Genomic DNA, 23,667 nt, shown 5'->3' on the forward strand with positions numbered 1-23,667 from the left:
TGTTTTTCAACTGAGTTGTACAGTTTATAGGTCACATTAAAGGTGGAAAAAGTACTGAAATGATTTATCTTTGTCTAATTTTTTTACATCACAGAATCCTGACATTTTAACAGGGATGTGTAGACTTTTTATATCTACTATAGGCCACTTACATACTTCCCAAAGATGGCATCATCCTGTCCTGCCTTGTTGGCTAGACACTCCCAGCCATTTCTGACCACCCCTACCATCACAGGAGCAAGCTCTCAAATCTACACACATGATCCACTTTGTCATAGCATCACTGAACTCAAACTGGGTGTTTCTTTGCAACGTTCTAACAATGTAGGATGGGATGACACCACCTCTGAGGTTTTTTAAGGTAGGCTTCAGCAGTACGTAAATGGCCTATGCCTATAACAAAGGCAATATTCAACTTTATTCAGTGCTGCACAGTTTGTTTTTATCCATAAGCACCCTTCATCTCCATAGACAGTTTTGGGTAAATATGAATTAACCCTTTAACTCCAAAGTGGGCAGGAAAAAAGCCAGACAGTGTTATAAGGACATACCATGGCTGGAGTCCAAATGGATATAAGGAGTCAACAGATGATGTGATCCAGTAGCTTCCACCAATAATTATAATATCAGCTTTGGGTAGACTGGCCCTTTAAAAAAGAGCTATTCTCTAAAATACAATGTTTAAAATACAACACAGGTAATCATACCAGACAAGAGAAATGTCCAGAGAAGAGAGATGTTTAGAAACAGTTGCAATCACCCTTGATTATAATTTTAGGGCACTGTAGTGATTTAGAGTTGCAATAAGTTCCAAAATGTTGGAAATGATTTCTGCCTTTCTTGTTGAACAGTAGCTAACAAACACACAGTTAAAACACTCTCAGTCACGTCTCGTAACAAATAGACAAATACGAATTATTGCTGTTTTCTTAGAAGACTGCCTCTCAGTCAAATACATATACACAAGTATAGTCATACACTTGTAAGAACATTGCTTAGAAAACCCACGTTGCTTGCTAATCTGGATTATCTGCTAAAATCGCTTTGAGAATAACTAAGGAGCACAATTCCTTGTGAGGATAAAGCCATAGGTGAGATATGATACTGGTGGAATACATGAAAGGGAACTAAACCCAGCCTGTATTTTAGATAAACAAACTCATCGGTTTTAGTACAACTCAATCATTTGAGGTTACAATTTTTGCTTTGTAAAAGAATTTCAGAACAATTAACTAAATACAGGGGGCTTGAAAAAAGATGGCATTGGTATAAATCTAGTGTCTCCAGATCAATGGGACCTAAAGGGGTCACCATGAGCATGTCAATCTACATGTACTGCAGTAGCCACTGTCAGTATTATTGCCTGATGCAGAAGTTGCGCTATAGCCTTCAATGAGAAAATTTCATTGACACTTCAGGAGGGGCAGCAGCTGCAGCTGGAAAGGGAACTGCATGCTGTGGGATCTTTGGGTGATGCTGGACCATGCACAGAGAAGAAGTATACCATGTGAACCTCTGCCATTCTATACCTTCTCCACCTAATGCTTTAGCCAAGAATTTTCCTTTTGGAGAAAAACAAAAACAGGTCCCCTATTTACAGTATTTGGCAGACTATAGGCTTCACTATGGGAACAGAACATATCTATACCTGGATCCAATCCAGTTATATCTAGTTAATTTGAAACCCTAGTTTTTTTCTTCTTTTTTGAAGTTTAAAGTAATCAACTCTGTAGCTTAAAGTGGACCTTCACTTAAAAGTTTAAATTCTGCTCGCCCTCCTTTAAACCCCCCACCCCACTTTTTTTTTTTTTCGGGAGCCAGTACATTTTTTAACAGGTGCTGTCTCCTACTTCTGTAATTTTGGCGAGAATTACATCATTGGCCTGCCAGCTAACACCCACCTCCTGGGATGCAACACGCGCCACAAGAGGCTGCAGGACCAGTCCCACAGTGCTGTCGTGTCTTAGACATGCTTCAGGAAGTCACGGCAGCTTCCATATTCAAATAGACTCTGAGGAAGACAGCGTCTATTTCTCAAAAGTCATCAGCTACAGTATTTGTAGCAGCTGACTTTTATTTTTTATTTTTTTAAATGAGAAAAGTTCCTCCTTAAAGTGGTAGTAAACTTTACATAGAAAAAAAAAAATCTCCCTGCAAGGTAATGTCAAAATGTGCTACTATGCATCGTATACTAGCACATTATGAAGGACTTATCTTGAAACTAATCCCTCCAGCTGCGAGCGGTCACCACTGACCGGGCTTCTGACAGGGCCTCTTGCATGGCTGAGCCGCGGTGACGTCACAGCTGCGCCACAAAGTTCTGAAGGAACATCATGGGTGCCACCGGCTACAGGGACACTGAGTATCTCCTAAATGTTCCCCATTTTTAATAGATATAAGCTTACCTGTAGGTAGACGTGTCCAGTGGGAGTTTACTACCACTTTAAGGTGGCCTTAGCAGCTCGAAGAGCTCTAGACCTGTACTCAGCTGATGAGATTATTAGATTTTTACAATTGACAGCCTTCTGCCTTGTAACACATTTGGTTACCAATCATATAGTATGATGCTTGAACACATAGTACTTTTTCTTAAAGTTGAGAACATTTATAAAACGCTAGGGCTTAGATATATAGAAAGCTGCTGAAAAGCAAAAAATGGATATTCGCTTTAAGTTTGTAAACAGTACTTGAAAAACAGTCACAAGGGTTTTTTTTAACATTTTGTTTGCACAGCTACATGCACCAGTTCTCATAAATATTCCCAACTGTGTTTTTACTCCCTATTAATAAAAAATATTATCTGAGTGTTGTAGCAACTGTAGCATTATTACTAACTATTATTGGTTCCTATTCAATAAAGTATTATGCCATTTCCCTTTGTCGGGAAGATGTATTAGCTGATTACAGTGTATTAATTCTAAACTCTTCCAGGACAAAGGAAAGCCTAGATCATACTCTATTAAGCAGGGGTTTGTGAACTATTACAGAGATTATTCATAGGATACAAGCATTGGTGGCAGTACAGGGTTACATTTCAATCAATAACCTGGCACCAAAAAGGAAATTAAATCTAAATTTTGTTCTCTCCACATCTTAAAAGTCGTTAGGTTGATTAGGATTTATTAAAGCCTGGTTCTTTCTGCCATTCACAGCAATGGTGGAGCTGAATTTAAGTGTAATGTGCTGTCAGCTACCACCAAGCAAATGCCTTGCACTTGTATCAATCAGAAGAGAGCGCTGCCCAGTGCCACTAAGTAATAGGCTGGAGCCATGCCAGTTTTGCTTAGCTTCACATTCCATGGTGGGTTCTTCATTAAAAACAAGCCAAAAAGGCTTGATAGTGTATCCAACCTGCTGGAAGATCAGATGCTGAAGGCTTGAAAACAAACAAACTGCATTGTTCTTTCCAAACATCAACTTAAAGATCAGTAAACCATCCTAGGTCTGACGGAAAGAAATAATTTATATATATATATATAGATATTTTTTTACTTTAAAAAATAAATAATTCTTTCCTGGACAACGGTCAATCCATCTTGTCTATCTACTATAAAACAGACTCCATGTTTTCGCACCATTCGTGGTCTTCAAGGTTATAGATGAATTTTGTCCTGTTTGTTTTATTTTGGGCGATGGAGTCTCTGCCCAGGTTATCTAAGGTCAAAGTCGATGCAAAAAATTCACTTGTTGTGAGCCCTCCCTCGTGGTTTTTGATGTATCTCTTATAGTTTTTCCTTAAGCATTGCCATGTAGTAGTATATAGGATAAATGCTAAAGATTTCAGTGTTATAGCAATGCTGACATAAAGATATCTGTAGGCAACATTATCATACAGCGCACAAGCTCCCTGCTCCCCACAAAACGTGCTCCAGAAGAGGCAGGTGGAGTCAATCCCAGCTCCAAATATCAGCGGCGGAGGGATAAAGCCTATAACGACAAAAAAAAAAAATGTAATTATGCATTGTAACTTTCTAATGTCAAATATCTATAGTTTTATCCATTTTTTATTTAGAATGCAATTGAAGGAGTACGCAAAGAAATTCCTTAAAACGCTCTCACAAGACTGTTTAGGGTTAGGGAATCATCACACCTTTTCTATTCTCTCTGGCTCTCCTCAGCACTTTCAGGCTAGCATCTCTACAACAACATTGTTTTGTATGGGCCTCTGGCTGAAATCTCCTGATAAGTACTCAAACTCACATGTTGCTATTGCCATTCACTTCAGTAGCAGAAGGGCTTCCCATTAAGGCCTCATGTACACATGAACTCACCTAGTCGCTAAACTCTCCTTGCAGCAGACAAATGCTAAAAGCGGGAAAAACATGTGTACCGCGTTTAGTGCTTGGACATTAATTCATTTGATTGGCCAGAGTATTTTCAATTGACATGGATAAATGCCCAAGCGCGGCTAGCGTTTAGCTGCATATAGAGTTTTTTGGCCAAAATGTTCTGTTCCTGAACGCGATTATTCTGCGTTCAGAAGAGGAATGTTTAACTGTCCCTTAACTTTGCTGCTCCTAAACTCTGGTAAAACTCTATGTGTACATGAACACATAAGCTTTTATTGAGTTGAGTTCAGGGGCTTTGGCAAAAAAACGCCAAAAATTCCTAAACTCACGTTTAGGAGCAGCAGTGGTACATGGGGCCTTACAGTACATTCATAAAGTATTCTGACCCGCTTTACATTTTCAATGTTATTATGTTGCAGCCCCATATTACAGCTGCTTAAATTTATTTTTTTTCTCATTAATCTACACTCAGTGCCCCATTATGACAAAGTAAAAGCAGAATTTTAGAAATGTCTGTGAGTTTATTAAAAAAAAAAATGTAAATATCATATTGGCATAAATATTCAGACCCTTTGCAACAATACTTGAAGTTGAACTAAGGTGCCTCCCATTTCTCTTGATCATTACTGAGATATTTCTACACCTTCACTGGAGTTCTTTTATAAATTAAATTGATTGGACATGATTTGGAAAGGCACACACCTCTATAAAAAGCCTCACATCCTTGAGGTCGAAGGAACTGCCTGCAGAGCTCAGAGACAGGATTATTGCAAGGCATAGATCTGGGGAAGGCTACAAGAAGAAAAAAAAAACAATTCTGCTACACTGCAGGTCCCCAAGAGCACAGTGCCTTACATAGTTTTCAAATTGAAGATGTTTGGCACAACCAGGACTCTTCCAAGAGAGATGACCAATAACCAGATGGTCACTCTGACTGAGCTCCAGAGATCCTGTGTGGAGATGGGATAAAGTTCCGGAAAGAGAGCCACCACTGCAACCCTCCACCGATCTGGGCTTTATAGCAGAGTGGCTAGACAGAAGTAGAGGAGGCACTGAGGAGAGGCTTCTGTCTAGCCACACTGCCATAAAGCCCAGACCAGTGGAGGGCTGCTGTAATAGTTGGTCTGCAGGATTCAATGATGGCAGGAAGGAGAAATATGCCATCCTTTAACATGGTGGTATAATGTTTCTATATAATGTCTTCAAAATTGGTGTTAGAGGCTTTGACCATGATTCACTAAAGGAGTAGAGCATATCCACATTCAAAATTAATTTTCAATAATGTTAGTGAATGTTCATTTTGCAAAGAATACCATATCATGTGCAAGGAAAATTATTATTATAGTAAGATTTAAATTGTGCCAACAGTTTATGCAGCACTTTACAATCTACAGGGAGACAGTACAGTTAAAATACAATAACATACAAGAGGGTTAGGAGGGCCCTGCTCATAAGAGCTTCCAATAGAATAGGGAGGGGCAAGTGTTACAAAAGGTTATAACTGTGGGGGTGAGCCTATGGAAGAGTTAAAAGTTCAGTTATTAGAGGGAAGTGTGATAGGCTTCCCTGAAGAGATGAGCTTTCAGGGATCACGTAAAAGGCAATCAGAGTAGGGAATTGCCGGACAGATTGAAGTAGAGAGTTGCAGAGGATGGGGGAGGCTCTGGAGAAGTCCTTGAGATGAGCAGGGAGGAGGAGACAACAAGAAAGCTTGAGAGCAGGAGGTCTTGGGAGAAGAGAAGAGGATGGTGTGTGTGATATTTGAAGACAAGATTGGTGATGTAGCTGGGGGCAGAGTTGTGGATGGCTTTGTATGTTGTTATTAGCATTTTGAAATGAATTTGTTGGACAATTGGAAGGCAGTGGAAGTATTGGCAGAGAGGGATTGGTGAAAAAAAACCCCACATTTTTACTTGCATATGATTGGAAATTCACTTTGTGAGGAGAAAAATAATTTAACAATATATATGTGACTTTTCTTTGAGCAGATACATCAAATTAAATGAAATAAAACCAAAAATTATAAAAAATTATAAAAATTATGTATAAAAAAAAAAAAAAGAAAAAATTATGTCCAAAGTCCCACCGTGTCCAAAATAAAAATCAAAAATCCCAAAAATAATCCTCACAAAACTTAGACTTTTTCTTCTTCTTTCATCACCAAAACCTTCTTAATACCCGCACATCCTGATATTCGTGCACCTCAAAAAGGAAAAAAACTCGACATAGTGTCATACCTTAAATAATAAAACACACGTGCCACTCACTGTGCAGCATGCAAAATAAACGTGTATACTCAAACCAAGTGTCAAAACACCTAAGTGAAGTGACAATATGAGTGAAAGCACATTCACATAGGATAAGCAATGCAATGTGTGAAAACCACTCCACAGATAATACTGCCAGTGTATAACACCACACCCAAAAATATATATATAAAAGGTGATAACCAAAGCCCAGATCACCACTCTCCAACTCTAATGAGGATGGGTAATTACCCTATCTCAGAAACAGCAGGGCAGATTAACCACTCTGGGTTACACTCTCCTCTCATCAATTTTCTCCAAAGACTAGGGTCACTTCCTCCGTGGCTCACTCAGTGGCAAACATGTATGGCAGTTCTCCTCTGGATATTGGTTTTCCCTGAACCTGTCCATGTGTACACTGCTTGTGAGGAGGAGCTGTTACCACGGAATTTTTATGTGAGTTACCAATAAAGAAGAATATCTTTTATATTGTGACTGGTTTTCTGGAGAAAAGTGGAGGAAGTGACCCTAGTCTTTGGAGAAAATTGATGAGAGGAGAGTGTAACCCAGAGTGGTTAATCTGCCCTGCTGTTTCTGAGATAGGGTAATTACCCATCCTCATTACAGTTGGAGAGTGGTGATCTGGGCTTTGGTTATCACCTTTTATATATATTTTTTTGGGTGTGGTGTTATACACTGGCAGTATTATCTGTGGAGTGGTTTTCACACATTGCATTGCTTATCCTATGTGAATGTGTTTTCACTCATATTGTCACTTCACTTAGGTGTTTTGACACTTGGTTTGAGTATACACGTTTATTTTGCATACTGCACAGTGAGTGGCACGTGTGTTTTATTATTTAAGGTATGACACTATGTCGAGTTTTTTTCCTTTTTGAGGTGCACGAATATCAGGATGTGCGGGTATTAAGAAGGTTTTGGTGATGAAAGAAGAAGAAAAAGTCTAAGTTTTGTGAGGATTATTTTTGGGATTTTTGATTTTTATTTTGGACACGGTGGGACTTTGGACATAATTTTTTCTTTTTTTTTTTTTTTTATACATAATTTTTATAATTTTTGGTTTTATTTCATTTAATTTGATGTATCTGCTCAAAGAAAAGTCACATATATATTGTTAAGCTGGCCTTCAAGGGTGAAGGTAGATCACTTTTCTGGGATATTATAGGTTTAAGTGTTGTGATATAGAAGTATAAGAAAAATAATTTAGTTTACTGAATGAGGTGAATTGTGCTAACTGCAATAATCACATGCAATAAGCTAATTATTTTTTTTCCTGCACAATTGGGTTTTCTTTACAAACCGAGTTTTCACTGTGTTTCACCTCATTCCCTAGGTTAAGTTAAAATCCACTTTGCAAAGTAAAAATTTACTTTGAAAGCAAAAATGATTTTGTAGTGATCAGCCCATTTGTCAGGAAAAAAAACCCTTCAGGTATAAAGCCCAGCAGCCAGAAAGACTCAGCACATACCGCCAAAGGTCTTTAGTTATGGCTGAATACTGGACCAATGTGACAGTTAAAGCTCAGAGAGATAGTATGGAAGGTTGCCTTTTACCCTCTGCTCCTACATCTTCCTATGACCCACCACTATGAAGGTCTGCCTTACTGGCCAATAGGTAAGCACAGAAGGTAGGCAAATGCAGGCAAGCAATCAAAGTGTCTGAGTTTTGCTTGTCAGAACGGTATTTGGTCAAAAACCTAAGGTTTGTGCAGGTACTTCTAGGTGTCTATACTTTATTTCTACATGAGAGTTTTATTTTCCAGCTCTGCTAAAAAGAGATCCCTCAATAAGGTTTCTGGCTGCTAACAGGAAATTATTTTCCTCCAATTACAGCATTTAATTTTGATATGCTGCTGAAATTTCAAATCTATCCATATATATTTTACATGAAGATAAAAATGTTAATATTTTAGGTTTACTAGAGCTTTTATTATATTCGTATTTTTATTCCCATGGGGGATTTCCAAGAGAAACCAACTAATTTCCCAGAAGCCTTTGCATTTACGGCTCTTATGCACCCCCTGCAGAAACAGAGGTATTGTGTTTCAGCTGAGAACTCCTCATCAGCTTATTAGTACTGTTCTGCCTGTGGCTCAGCTGTGTAACATCAGAAGAGAACTGGTGAGGACTGAGCACAGTTGCACGCACTTCATTATCCTTATAATCTTCAAATATAAAGATCACACTTGTAACTGGAGGAAAGTAGTCCTACTCCTGTACTATCGCAAAAAGTCAACATGTTGTTTCCGCTCTTTCGTCAACAGCACAAACTTTGCCCGTAGCAATAAAACAAATATCATACTTTGTCAGCAATCTAGAATACACTGCAGATAGCCTGCAGGAGCTCCGTAAGAAAAATATGTGAAGGCAAGAAAAAAAATTGAGTTCTTTTTGTTCATAAAGGAGCTAAATTCATTTCATAATCTGCTAAACATCACAGAACCCCCAGAGTACATTTGAGAAATGGGAAGTAGGTGACCTAGTTGTCATAACTGCCAGATACGGTAGCTTGTCGTGGCGTCCTGCCTGCCAAGTCTCATTAATATTCAGTAAGTCTTTGTGATTTGGATTTGTCTCACTAATTTCTACCTTCACATAATTGGGTTTTGGCCATGCATATTCAGGATGTTGTCACACTTTGTATTCTTTTAGGAGTTCGGAAAAAAATTTGGGAATAGAAAGACGAAAAAAGAAATCCCTTCATCTCATGGTGATGATACATATGCCCACAGTGTCATGCAGGCCATTGCATCTACCAATAGATCCAGTACAGCTGTGCAGAACATGGCATTCACTATGAATGAGATAAACCTCAAGTAATATTGGGGTTAATGTTTGAGGAAGAATGAGAAATAAAAAGTCTCAGCATTGCCCACATAAAAAGATCATTCCGCCCATGTTGGAAGGAAAAGATGGGATATTTAATACACTGAGTGAGACTATCAAGGGTAATCTCCCACCAAAACTGTACAATAGTATGAAATTGCTAGGTGGTCCTCATCTACCTTACTCCTTGTGTCACAGAGAAAGCAGGACATTGGGATCTGATCTGAGGTCTGTGTGCAGTATCTTTTATAAAAGCAGATAGAAGGGATCCTTCACTGTAGGGGTTAGGGGCACCCCACTCGAAGGTGAAAGGTCAACCGGATGCTCAAAGTCCCTTTATCTCATGCAGATTCAGTCTACAGCTAGAAGACATAGCTTAAAGTGATACTAAACAATATATTTATTCTCCAAGAATAATCCATACTCATGCTTTTCCAAGAAAAAATAATCCATAGTCATTCACTACGTAATGGTCCTGTAATCTATTCTGTTTGGAACGAGTAGTGCACGTTGGTTGTGGTCATGTGCACTATGCACGCTACAAATTCCATAGTCTATAGTCAATAGTCTACAGCCCATCCCAGGAGAGAGGGTGGCTACATTACGTCATACAGCGGGACCATAGAGAATGAATGCAGCCACCCTCTAACAGAAAGTGGAATCACAGCAGCAAGGGAAAAAAGTAATTTGGAGGAGGCTAAAGGCAATTAGAAGGGGCTTTTTGTGAGTTAAAGAGAAACTAAGCCCTCCCATTCTTAGCCTCCATTTGATCTGCAGTTGCCATAGTGTTGCACGTGACACCAGCCATTTAATGGCTTGTTGGTTTGGTTAACAGCACAAGCAAAATGTGATCGCTATCATTTACAGCATGCTTTGAATGTAATTGTTTTGGTTTAGTTCTGTTTTAAGATGGCATACTTGAATAAATATTTGTTTTAAAACTGGAGTGTAGTGTAACTTTAAGCTGGCATACACTGTTTGATATTTGGTCGGTTTCAGATGAACTGATTGAAATTTGCTTAGTGGTGATCCCCATTGGCCAAATTGTACAGCAGGAGTGTCCAACCTTTTGACATTCCTGGGCCACACTGGAAGAAGAGGAATTGTCTTGGGTTTCACATAAACAGCGTAACAACTCCTCGACAAGCACAATAGCAAGGATTCCATGTAAAGTCCATATCCATAGACTTGCACTGCTAGGTCAAAGAGAGCTTGGACGAGCTGTCACAGCAGAGAGCTAAGCTTGTATGGAGCCTGGGCACCAACACAGAGATCTGTGTGGGAGGCTGACAGGGAAAAACAGGGGGCTCCAATCAATAGAAAATAGCAGCTTTATTAAACACATAAACTATCCATTTATACATAAAAAGCTGTTGTTAGTGATCCGGGTGTGACCAGAAATGTGTGCACTGACACAGAGAAGTAGCAGGCTTCAGGAACACAGGCGTAGTCAGGGCTGGAGAGGTGGAATGGTCAGGCAGGCCGCTAGGTACTGTCAGGCACCGCCCGGCGGGATCTCTAGTACCCACAGAACGGGATTCCCCAGGGCGCGGAGTCTAAGCCCCAGTCTGCCTTTTCACCAGAGCCCCTGATGGTGGGGATGGACTTGGCGCAGGACTGAGACCAGGTCGCGGCCCCTGAGTGCACCCAACTGTGGTAAAGGGGTCCGCCGAGGGTATGTACTGTGGGAAAGCCTGACGTGAAGAGGCTGGTAGACCTGGTAACAGGGACTGATCCGTGCGGGATGGATGGATCATCTGAGTAGTGTCAGGCGTAGTCAGGCAGGCCAGGTCAGCAACGTGCGGGCAGCGAGGTACCGGAGGAGCAGGCAGAGAATAGTCAGGGTCACAAGCCGGGTTCAGTAACTCACGGGCAGCGCGGTACAGAGGATCAGGCAGTAGGATGGTCAGGCAAGCCAGGGATCAAGCAGGAGAAGTCAGCAGAGGTCAGGATTAGGCAGGGTCGGCAACAAATCAGATAGTAGCAGAACAGGAACACAGGATACCAGGTACAGGGGCTCATGGGAAACAAACACCAAGGCCCTGATCACAGGTCTGGCCATTCCTTAAATACACCCCCTGCAATCAGCCCCAGGTGTTGGCTGATTGCCAGAGTGAGCTTCTGGCTGCTGAGAGCACCCGCTGGTCAGCCCTGGTACTGCAGCCCACACGGCAGGTGAGTCCCACCACCAGTGCTCAGTCCATTCCTGACAGCTGTGGGGAAGGGGTCCCAGATGGAAGACAGCAATTCTAGTCCTGGTCAGGATGATGGGAAGGACAGCCACAAATGGAAACCACTGGAGGATACACAGCCAAAGGGTAGCCACACTGCAGCCAACAGTATACGCCAAGAGCCGCGGCTGCTGTACTTCCACAGGATTCTCGGCATCGCACCAGACATGCTCGGGCCACATGCTAAACTCTCTTGGGCTGCATGCGGCCAGTGGGCTTCCAACTAAAAAATTTAAGGATTCAGGTTGAAGCGGTTGGCTGAACTGTCGGGGATTTTTTGAGGGGCAACAGGGCCAGCTGTCAAAATAAAACCACAGCAGGAAATTCATCCATCACGCCAGCCAAACAAGATGGCCAAAGCTTGGTACCTGGAAAAAGCTGGGAAAATGATGCCAGTTCCAGTAAGGGATCTTGCGAGCGTTGGAGCACTGGAGCTAAGAACTTTAGTTAGTGCTTTAACTTTGCATCATATTATAACCCCATAGTCACATTTTGCACCTCCTCCAAGGCACTGGAGAAGATGAAGCACCATCTGGAAATTTAAACCCTTCATTAAACTCTGCTCAATTTCAATGGCAATAGAGACTAGTACCAACCTTGCCAGCCTCTTGACAGGGGCATAAAACCATTTTTTAATCAAGTGTTTGAAATAATCAGATCAATCCGAGTTGAAACATGATATGTACAGATGTGTCTGCTTACATTATGTGTTCAGTATTTTAGAAAAGAGTTTATCAATAGCATTTTATCAAGCTCTTCACTTCTACTGTTATCATTGTACCTATCCATTTAGTTCTCAAATTGCGAGACTATAAAGATTTGGAAAATCATGCCACCAGCACAAATATGCTAAACTTTTTTTTTTTGCAAACAATGGCTTAAGAAATGTATAATGGTCATTGTGATTGAAGGGCTACAGAGTCTCATAAAGATTAGCCACTTTGGAATGTCTCAACCTATTTATTGCCTGGCAACAAAAAGAGATTGACATATAATTATATATTTACTTTGTGTGGAGCCATTAGTATAATTCTAATGGGTATTAAAAGAATGAACAATAATTTACTTTCAATCCTGCAGCTGAAATGCAATATTCAAGGGCTTAAAGCTTGCACGCCTACTACAGTGTATCATTATGTTTTCCTGTTTGCTTCTGGAAACACATGTACAAAATTATTGCTCAATTATTATAATTGCAAACATTACCCACAATGGAGCACAGATGACTTAGAAGACATCAAAATAATTCTTAGGATCCCTTATCATCCGAGTTATTTCATGTGTTTTTTTTTTTTTTCATTAGATAAACTTTATCTGTTTTTGGAGGTATAAAAAAACATTGTAACCTATAAATCTAAAAAGAAATGTAGGCCCAATAAAATGAATACACAGTAGATTGCATAAAAGAGCTACTACCAACATTCACGTGTGAAGGATTCGGCTGTTTACTGGAATGAAAAATATATGAAATAAAGCTATATAGGAGCTGTGGAGGTTTCCTTACATACAGTGGACTTGATATTAATAATCCCATGAAGGACACCCCAGTCACGGTTGTTGACCATACTTGTACAAAGTAACAACTGAGAGAAAATAGAAAATTGTAATGCTTCATCCCTGCAGTGCACACAATACCCACTATCAAGTTTTCTTGAATTAACATTGACTTGTGTTTGGAATGATAAAATCTATTCTTGCTATGGTCATTTTCAATTTAGAGATAATGACTTCACATATGGAGCCTAGAAATGAGGGCTATCCAGCATGCCTAAACCTCCATCGTGGTTACAGACAGTGTGAATTGGTGGTGTTGCTTTCTAAATTTCTTCTCAAATATGATTTTTATTACAGTGTTTACAGCATGCTTGTACTGCCCCAAGGTTCTTTTACTTTACGAGAAAATGTTCTGAGGTTATTGTTAGTATATTTAAATACCCCCTAAAGTATATACATTAAATTGCAAGTAGCCCCTAAAGATATATAAATCTTAAATTGCAAGCAGCCCCTAAAGGTATATAACTCTTTCAAAGCATCAACGTCCAAGGGATTTATGAGACTGGGAAGATCCGCATTTGTGAAGATCAATATTCAGTACGGTGGATCATTACTGAAATCTTCACGCTTATCATAAAATAAGATATTTCTCATCAATGAAATGGATGAGTGGAGAACAAACCCAACCAACTGGCCCCTTCTTTTTAGGTGAAGAGCTTTACCTTCTCAAACTTGAACACATGACCTGCCAAAAGCTGCCAATGGGACTGATCCAATTACAGCACAGTGTCTTGTAACTTTAAGACACAAGTGTAAGAAGAAAGATGTATACTCAGTAGTCTGGCAGAAAGCATGAAGCTTAAAAAAAAAAAATTGAAAATGACAAAATTACAGGATTTGCATGGTAAATGTACGGAACTTGATAAATATTCAATTCACAGAAATCTGTGGATGGGCAAAGCAGGCAAATGGTAAAGCCGGCCATAGATGAGTTGAAAAACTGAATGTTCTGTCGATCAAAAAATGAAAATCACTCATTCGATTATGCCATCTGTTTCGCTTTTCTAAAAAAAAAAACCCAACACGTTGGATCAGGCACTTTGATTGCGGCACACAAATCGTGTGTTGCAGCTGGCACACTAATGACACAAAAAAAGAACAATTCCACAACTGACAAGTATTTTCGTTTGATTTTCAACTAATCTATAGCTGGCTTAAGGGTAACAAATAGTTGGAAAATCCTGAAGCAGTTATTCTGAGTTTAACTTAAAGACTATAAAAAAAAGCTGCTACCAGCTATAAAGTGAAGGCAGCTAAAGGTGCTACACATACTCGCATTGCACTTATTATTTATGGCCAAATGCAGGGTCACTATAGACTTCCACATTTTCAGGTAGTGTTGGAGCCTGTTGGCTACTTCCTGTTCCATTTGATGGGTAGCAGCAGATATGAATTACAGCAGCTGCAGGTACCTTTAGATGCCTGCAGTTTATTCCCGTCACTTTAAAGAGATGCTTTTAGTTCATAAAGGAAGATTTTGACAGCCATTTTAAAGTCCTGACATAGGTCTCCTATTGCATCTCATCATGACTCTTCTTACATCCACTGCTCCAGCCCTGTGGAAGGAAGAGGTCTTTCCCCCAAAATAAGTTGCTTTACTTGATGCTTCTATCCAATAAACATTTTAAAAAGACTTATGAGGGATACCAACTTTTGTACTAGGCACTCCTCAATACCCTCCCCAAAGGTGTCCCTCTTGCAAATAACTTTTTTTTGACCTCTTGTGTCCAGTTAGCAGAGTTACCAGCTCTTATTGCCGGTCTTAAAAGCACCAGGAAGATCCATACTACAATGTTCCTGGCCTTTACTAGAAGTACTTAGTTAGAGTGTTTGTAAATATCAGACATGAAATCTGAACAAAGCATATCCTTCTATAGTGTGTATTTGTCTTAATGCAGAGCACGAAGTGTCATTTCTGTCTGCTGCCCCGTTCCTCTGCCATCTGACAAGTTTTCCTGACACCCAGTGGTAAAAATGTGACAGGGAGCTCCAGCACACAGCCTGTGATTGACAGCCTCAGCTCTGTTCCTGTCTGCTCTCAGAGCTCTCCTCCTCCTCTCCTCTACAGAGTACACCTTCAGCTTCCAGAACTGCTTTCTGAAAGCACAGACAAGATGTATAAAATCTGCACTTTGAATGGCTGTATAGAAGAAAGGGCTGCAGATAAACAGGTACAAGGTTTGTAGAACTATTTGTTTCATCTCTGTGTATCACCTGAGGCCAGTCACTTCATTGTGTATGTGTAAGGGTTTACAACCACTTTAATACAATGGAATATATTGAGCCGAGTACAACAGTTCTGGTGTGCCTGGTGGGGGGTAATGAAAGTGTGGTGAGCATCCCTACTTCATTCCATCAGACACTAACAAAAGAGGATAGCATATGGTAGGATTTATTTAGTGCACATGCATAAAAAACACAAGGCCCGCGGGTCTAATCTGGCCCACAAAGCCATTTCATGTTTCTCTTGCTCCTTTTCCGCAGCTACAGCACCCCCTTCTCTCCAACCCCATCCTGTCTTGGAAGTTGGCAGCAGGGAGGAGGACAAAACTCCTTGGCCAGATCCTGAGCTTCTCCATGCAGCCACATAGATGTTTGTCTCTGCACCTCCTCTCAGCAGTTGGCAGCAGAGAGGACAGAACTCATCCTACAGATCCTGTGCAGCAGCAGCACCACCTTGTCTCCTTCCTCCCAGTCTCAGCATTCAGTAGACTCTGGCAGCTTACTCCAGTCCTCGTCCAGACTCTGCTGCTTCCCAGCTCCACGCCACCTTCTTCCTGACAGCAGTACAAAGTTAGGGGTGTGCACTGTGATGTAAGGGAGGGTGGGGAACACTTGACTTCTGATGGTGGGGGACACTTGACAGCTGATGGTGGGGACACTTGACGTCTGATGGTGGGGGACACTTGACATCTGATGGTGGGGGACACTTGACGTCTGATGGTGGGGGACACTTGACATCTGATGGTGTCCCCCACACTTGACGTCTGATGGTGGGGGACACTTGATGTCTGATGGTGGGGGACACTTGACGTCTGATGGTGGGGGACACTTGACGTCTGATGGTGGGGGATACTTGACATCTGATGGTGGGGGACACTTGACGTCTGATGGTGGGGGACACTTGACAGCTGATGGTGGGGGACACTTGACGTCTGATGGTGGGGGGCACTTGACATCTGATGGTGGGGGGCACTTGACGTCTGATGGTGGGGGACACTTGACGTCTGATGGTGGGGGACACTTGACATCTGATGGTGGGGGACACTTGACGTCTGATGGTGGGGGACACTTGACATCTGATGGTGGGGGACACTTGACATCTGATGTAAGGGCGGGAAGGTACTTTGGACATCTGCTCATAATTATGGAAATACTACAATTCTTTGCCAGTTAAAAAGGATCGCACCCCACTGGTATCCTCCATGGCCATGACAATGTTCTGTCTCAGCAGTCTCCAATAAATGTTCTTGTGGATGATAGCGGCAGTGTATGACCCTCCTTTTCAGACTTAAATCATCTGCTACAGGCGTGTGAGTGGGCTCTACGCTGGTCTGCACCACCCCGCCACAGCTTAAGTATTACATTACTGAAATCAGTAATAATCAAAGAGGCAATTATTTAATATAACAAAGTAATTACATTTATATGGTCTTACAGATACAACCGGCCCTTTCAGGGCAACCACAATGCTCATGTGGCCCATGATGAAATTAGGTCTGACACCCCTAATGTAGTGTATAACAACTGAAGTTTAAATTCTATTTAAAAAATGTGTCTTTTATAATTCCTTTGTCAATATAACATTACAGCAGGGGTCTCAGAACTTTCTGAACAAAAGGGCCAGTTTACTGTCCTTCAGACTTTGAGGGGGCAGGACCATGGCCACTGAGAGTAGAAAATGTTGGTGGTGTTCATGCGAGTAAAGAATGCCCCTCATTGGTATTAGTGGGAGAAATATTGCCCCATTGTTGGAACTAGGGGAAGAAATAGTGACCTATCATTGGTGTCATTGGGAAGAATTGTGTCCCATTGTTGGTAACAGGAGAAGGAATAGTGCCCCATCATTGGTGTCAGTGGGTGCTGAATTGTTGCTATCAGAGCAAGGAATAGTGCCCCATCATTGGTGTCAGTGGGTGCTGAATTGTTGCTATCAGGGCAATGAATAGTGCCCCATCATTGGTGTCAGTGGGTGCTGCATTGTTGCTATCAGGGCAAGGAATAGTGCCCCATCATTGGTGTCAGTGGGTGCTGAATTGTTGCTATCAGGGCAAGGAATAGTGCCCCATCATTGGTGTCAGTGTGTGCTGCATTGTTGCTATCAGGGCAAGAAATAGTATCCCATCATTGGTGTCAGTGGGAAGAGTAGGGGCCTGCAGCTGTTTTCATTGGGAGGAATAGTGTCCCATCATTGGTGTCAGTGGAAAGAGTAGGGTCCTGCAGTTGTTGTCAGTGGGAGGAATAGTGCCTCATCATTGATGTCAGTGGAAAAAATAGTGCCCCATTTTTTGGGGTCATTGTTGGTATAGAAGGAATAGTGTCTTGTATTAGTGGGAAGAATAGTGTCCCAAGGGCCGGATAATGGCAGGTAAAGGGCCACATTTGGCCCCCAGGCCGCAGTTTGGAAACCTCTGCATTACAGGCTCCTACAGGCACTACACTGACAGAGGTGTGTTCAAGTGCTGCTGAGAGCCGATGTGTTTCAGCCCTGCATTCAACATTTCTTTTTGTTTATTTTAAAACTTTTGTTAAAGTGCTCATATAAATGCTATTTCTACTGTGTTTTGAAACTTTTCAATTTTTTTTAACAAATTGTCATTTTCTGAATATACATCAGAGCGGAAGATTGTAGACTTAACAATTTCAACAGCTTTCACCACATTATGAAAAAAATAAAAAAAATGTCAGAGTAACCATCATTAAGGCTAGGTACACATCTGTGCGGGTGGTGCGGCTGTGAATCCGCACGAAAATCCATGCACAGAGAAATGCGGACCCGCAGGCGGGTGCCATTAGTTCTAATGGCGCGCCGCCTGCACTGGAAAATGCAGCCATACTGGGAACCAGGGTGGATAAAAAATCAATGATTTTTTTTAAAAAATTGTATTTTTGTTATTTAAATCGGATTTTTTTGAATAAAATGCTTTTTGAGGAAAATATATTACCATCCAAAGGTCATTCCATCATGAAATAAAGATTAGTTTTTTAATTATGTAGAATAAGGCTGTATATGTTTAATTTTTTTGGTAAATAAATTCCATGAATCCATTCACAATGTCATGCTCTTCCAGAGGTTTTTGTAAGATTATTGGGCAGTTTCTCTGCCTACAAGATATTATCACAGATGCTCGGTTTACTTTTGCAGTTCTCAAAACTGAATTTGACTCAGCGGAGATCACATGCCTCTTCTTCACAGCAAAAATGATTGAACATGAACAGAGTTAAGAAAAAGACCTTCATCCTAACTTCTACAAACCTATGAATACAGAATCAACCCCTTCAGTGCTAAGTTTCAAGAAGTTCAGTGAATAGAATAGAAACAATATTTTTCTGATTGTTTGGAGTGGAATAGATCTGCACAAGAAGAAAGTGAAACGTGTGAGGAGGAAGGGGCTGACAGTCTAAGTTTCTTAAAATATATATATTTTGTTTAGCCAAATTAGTTAACAAACATGGATGTTTGTTTAAGCAAATCACATATGCTGGAATGTTATTGTTTCAGATGAATAAATCTATTTAAATTGTTATTATTAAGGGAATGATTATTTTTCTCCTTCCTAAGTACAACAGAAAAGTTGTCCAAATATGAATGATTAACCTATTAAACTGGGGATAAAAAAACTAATATGAAAAGTTGTTATTCTAAAAATCTTCATCTACTTGCATATTAAAGTTATACCAGCAAGAATTAGTCTATGTAGAAAACTAGGATTTAAATCAAGCCTTACTGACTAGTGATTTAAATCGTGATTTAAATCAGTTTGATTTAAATCAAATCCACCCTGCTGGGAACCGAGGTACCTGTGCTTTCAGAAGTACAGGGACTTCTTCCCTGCGTGTCACGGGGCACGAGAGTCCATTCAAATGAATGGGCTCTCGTGTCCGCGCAAAACACGGCCTGCACGACCGCATATATGTGAACTTAGGGTAATGCAGCAGGCAGGACATTTCTTGGACATTGTAAGGCATTATCAGCATCCATCAAGCTGAAAACCTCCAACCTGCAGATAAACGTTTGTTTGTTTTTTTTCTACAACGTTCCTGTCATATAAACTACACAATGCTAGGATATACGAATAACCAAGTAGCAAAAATGCACAAAATTAGGTAATTCTGCTTTCATCTAGTGTATCTCTTTTATCTGCACTAAGACACATGCTGTGTTGTTTGCATTTTTAAACGGTACAATAGTAGAACGCGGCAGAAAGGTATTTGTAAGAGATGAAAATCTTCTAATATCCAGGAGCATTCTGCCATTTCTTGAGTCAGAGCATGATTTTTTTGCCTCCACTGGGAACTCGTTTCCATGACCTCTGTCAAGCTCCATCTGCCTATCATGAAGATCTCTATTTCTGTATACATTTGGGGTAGTGCAGTGTACGTCCTTAATTACTGCATGCTTTCCTCTGGTGTATACCAGAGCCAGCCAACTATGGGGCAGCTGAGGTAAGGATGATCATTGAGAAATCTGGTCTTCACACATGAAGAGTTTTTCTTTTAATAGGAAAGCGGCCATACGGAGACCAACCAGTAAGATTCCTAGTATAAATTGTATAAATTTCAAAGTGGAATTGGAAAAGGACAGTTGGAATCTGAATAATGGTGAACATGAACACATTCCTATAAATCATAAATCCTCTTTCGTGTCAGTAAGTCTCTTCAAATAATCTTCAATGTGATAATCCAAAAATGAAATCCAATATCGTTGTGTACCTCAAAAAATACAAAAACTAAAATAGTGTATTATCCTCAGTGTTACAATAATCACAGCCATATACACATATGTGAAAAAATGTGAAAAACACAATATAAACACTGTGTGAGAACACGCAAATTAGTTCAGCACTCCGTGTACACTCCAATATAAACACTACTCCGTGAACATATGATGGAAATCATATCCCCCGGGCGAAGCCACGTGACCCTGTGGCACAACGCGTTGGGGAGGGGCATTGACGTCACCACGTACCCGGACTCCTATGCACGGCGAGTACAGGAAGTGTGTGTCCACACGCCGGTTAGGCTGGACACATCACATATCAAAAGCGTTTTGATGTTTTTAAATCTGTAAGTGCAAAATTGGCACCAATAAATTCTTATGCTCACCAAGGATAAGGCACTATTCCTTTCTCTTTTTCCTCTGACAATACGCTGAGTAACAGGGAGAAAGTATACAACAACTGTTGGAGGGAAGACCTTACCCAGGATCTATTTACAGCAGAATAGTAGGAGCAAAGAGGAGAACCATTCAGTTTTCTACTTATAGAAGAACACACCAAGTAACTCATTTTATTTTGAGCATTTTTTATTTGGAATTATGTGAACAGTTAATTTGCAGTGAATAGTCCCACTCTGATGGGATCAAATACATGATTGGATCTTCAACGTTATTGGACATTTATGAATTATTTATTTTAAGTATATATATTTTTATTAATCAATTTTAATTATATATATTTTCGGTTATTTTATTTATATAATTTGGATCTTTTTTTTTTTCATAATTGATGAATTATATAGCTCTATAATAATGAGTTGCACATTTTTTTATATTTTGACAAACTAAGGGCAATTATTTATCATTTAATTACTGAATTAATATTTGTTTAAAATTGATTTTATTTATTTATTCACGGTTATAATATAAGGGCGCGGCACCATTTTTACCTTCAATTTGTTATTTTCACTACTCCGTGAACACTCCATGGACACTTCTATGTGGCTAGAGTGAATACTCTTACCATCAAGATGTGATCAAAAAAAGCCTTAATTCAATTGCCACCACTCCTTCAGTTGATCCTCCAACATTATATCAAATGCCAGACATCCTATGCTTCCAAGTTTGATACATATCCTCCCCCCCGCCAATCACAGGTAAACACCCATAGAAAAGAAAGAATAGCCATATAGTGTAATATGTCACATAAATCTATTCAGACTTTATTGGTTGTGCTTACATGTAAAAATATAATAAAAACGCATAAAAACCGTTTCAAATTCCAATTCCCGCCTGCAGAGCAGCTTCCAGGAACGCCAATTGCGATATTCCCTCATTTAAGATGGCCGCTCGGGCACTTCCGATCACCGGGCAACGTCTGACGTTTCTTGACGCGTTTCGTCACTTCCTGACTTATTCATAAGGGGTCAACTCTGAGGATAATACACTATTTTAGTTTTTGTATTTTTTGAGGTACACGGCGATATTGGATTTCATTTTTGGATTATCACATTGAAGATTATTTAAAGGGACTTACTGGCACTAAAGAGGATTTATGATTTATACTTTGGACTTTCAGTGGTGAAAGTGGGACTTTTAAGTGTCAAGGGATAGGGTATTAATTTTTCATAATTTTCCACATTTATTTAATATATTCATAATTCTTGCACATTTATTTGCATAATTTTCACAATTTTTGTTTGTAATATTTGGATACCGATTTATTCAGTTTATAATAAACACATTCCTAGGAACTAAGTTTTCAGCGTCAATATAATGGCACAGGAGTGGTGTGTGCTACATTAGCTATTTTTTGGGGAAAAATGCACTTTTTTTGAATTGTAATGCAAAAAAACACAATACATAACCCAATTTTTGTATAAAATATAAAAGATGATGTTACGGAGTAAGTAGATACCAAACATGACATGTGCAACGGCGACAAATGTACATTTTACTATCCATAGGTGACAATTTAAAAGCCTTTACAGTTTACCACATTAGATTTACAGAGGAGGTCTGGCGCTAGAAATACTGCCCATGATCTGACGTTTGCAGTGATACCCCACATATGTGGGAAAATCGCTATTTCCATGCGAGACGGACACATGCGTTAACATTTGCGCACAAGCATGGGGGGACGGGGCACTTTAATTTTTTTTTCTCTACACATTGTCACTTTAAAAAAAAAATTTTTGATCAGTTTTATTGCTGTCACAAAGAATGTAAACATCCCCTGTAACAGCAATAGGCCTGTGACAGGTACTCTTTATGTAGGGATTTGGAATCAATAGGACCCCAAATCCCCCCTTTGTTCTTAAAAGCAGTCAATCACACCAAGATTGGTTATATTTAGGTTTTGTAATGGCTTTTATTTTTAAAAATGGTAGTGATTGTTTCCAAGTAAACCGGAAGTCATGTCAGGTCAATGGGTTTTTTATCACTTTTATTGCGGACATAAAGAATGTAAACATCCCCTGTGACAGCAATAGGCCTGTGACAAGTACTCTTTATGGAAGGATCTGGAATCAATAGGACCCCAAATCAATCCTCTAAAAGCATTCAGTCATACCAAGATTGGCTATATTATTATTAATAGCTTTTATTTTTTAAAAATGGTGGCGATTGTTTCCAAGTAAAACAGAAGAGATGGCAGGTCATTGCTGCTGGTTTACTGTTCTGCTCTTTGCTTGGCTGCATGACCAGCCAGCGGCAGTGCTGGCTGGTTGATTGGCACTCCCAGTGGGATGGGAGATCTTATTAAAGCGGTGGAAGGCGGAGGGGGGAGTCGCCTTCTGCTGCTTGTAACATCGATCAGGCGGCTAGTTGGCTACTCCAATTATGTATTTAGGTTTTGTGCTGCCCTAGGACACACAAAAATTGTGCGCCCCCCCCCCCAATGAGAGAACGAGAGAGTTCAATGAGTGTGTTCATATATATGATTCTCTCTCTCTTCCCGCTCTCTATCTCTCCCCCCTCTCTCTATTCCCTTCCTCTCTCTTTCTCTCTCTCCCCCCTCTCTTCCCGCTCTCTATCCCCCCCCCCTCTGTCTCCCTCTCTCTCTTCCCTTCCTCTCTCTCTTCCCGCTCTCTCTCTCTCCCCCTCTCTCTCTCTTCCCTTCCTCTCTCTCTCCCACCCCTCTCTTTCTTCCCTCTTTCTCTCTCCCCCCCCTCTCTGACACACTCTTCCCTCTCTGTCTTCCATCTCTCTCTCTCTCTTCCCTCCCTCTCTCTTGCTCAGATCATATGGGACTGCACACACACACACACACACATACACTGTATGATCAGCCCCCCTACCAACTCAAAGGGCTGCAGTCCCATACGATCTATCCATGTATCATGTGCTGGATGGATGACAGGAGGGAGAGCCCAGAGAACACATCACAGCTCACCTCCTCTCGGCTCTTTCCTCTCCGCCACTTCTCATCTCCCTGCTCCAGGCTGTCCCCTGGTCCTGGCTCTGAGCGTGGGCAGGAGCTCAGTGGAGAGCGGCCACTCAGGAACACCAGGGCACTCCCTCCATCTGGCCAGGTCTGCCTCTCACTCCAGCAGCAGAAAGCCG

General features: G+C 40.6%; 1 protein-coding gene across 2 annotated transcripts in view; it reads right to left on the reverse strand.

The window, feature by feature from the left end:
• Window positions 1–3,443: 3,443 nt before the first annotated feature.
• The window catches only part of SLCO3A1 (solute carrier organic anion transporter family member 3A1), a 476,664-nt gene continuing 456,440 nt past the window's right edge, over window positions 3,444–23,667 (reverse strand). Inside the window, exon 10 of one of the 2 annotated variants that reach the window (XM_089687650.1) lies at window positions 3,444–3,927. In XM_089687650.1, the coding sequence (XP_089543776.1) occupies window positions 3,548–3,927 (380 nt within the window). In that variant the 3' untranslated portion in view covers window positions 3,444–3,547. The remainder of the gene's footprint in view (window positions 3,928–23,667) is intronic. The other variant, XM_089687651.1, reaches the window with a different exon arrangement.

Source organism: Staurois parvus, unplaced genomic scaffold, assembly GCF_062004578.1.
Source record: "Staurois parvus isolate SC_StPar_1 unplaced genomic scaffold, SC_StPar_1.0 ptg000432l, whole genome shotgun sequence".
NCBI classification, from domain to species: Eukaryota; Metazoa; Chordata; class Amphibia; order Anura; family Ranidae; genus Staurois; species Staurois parvus.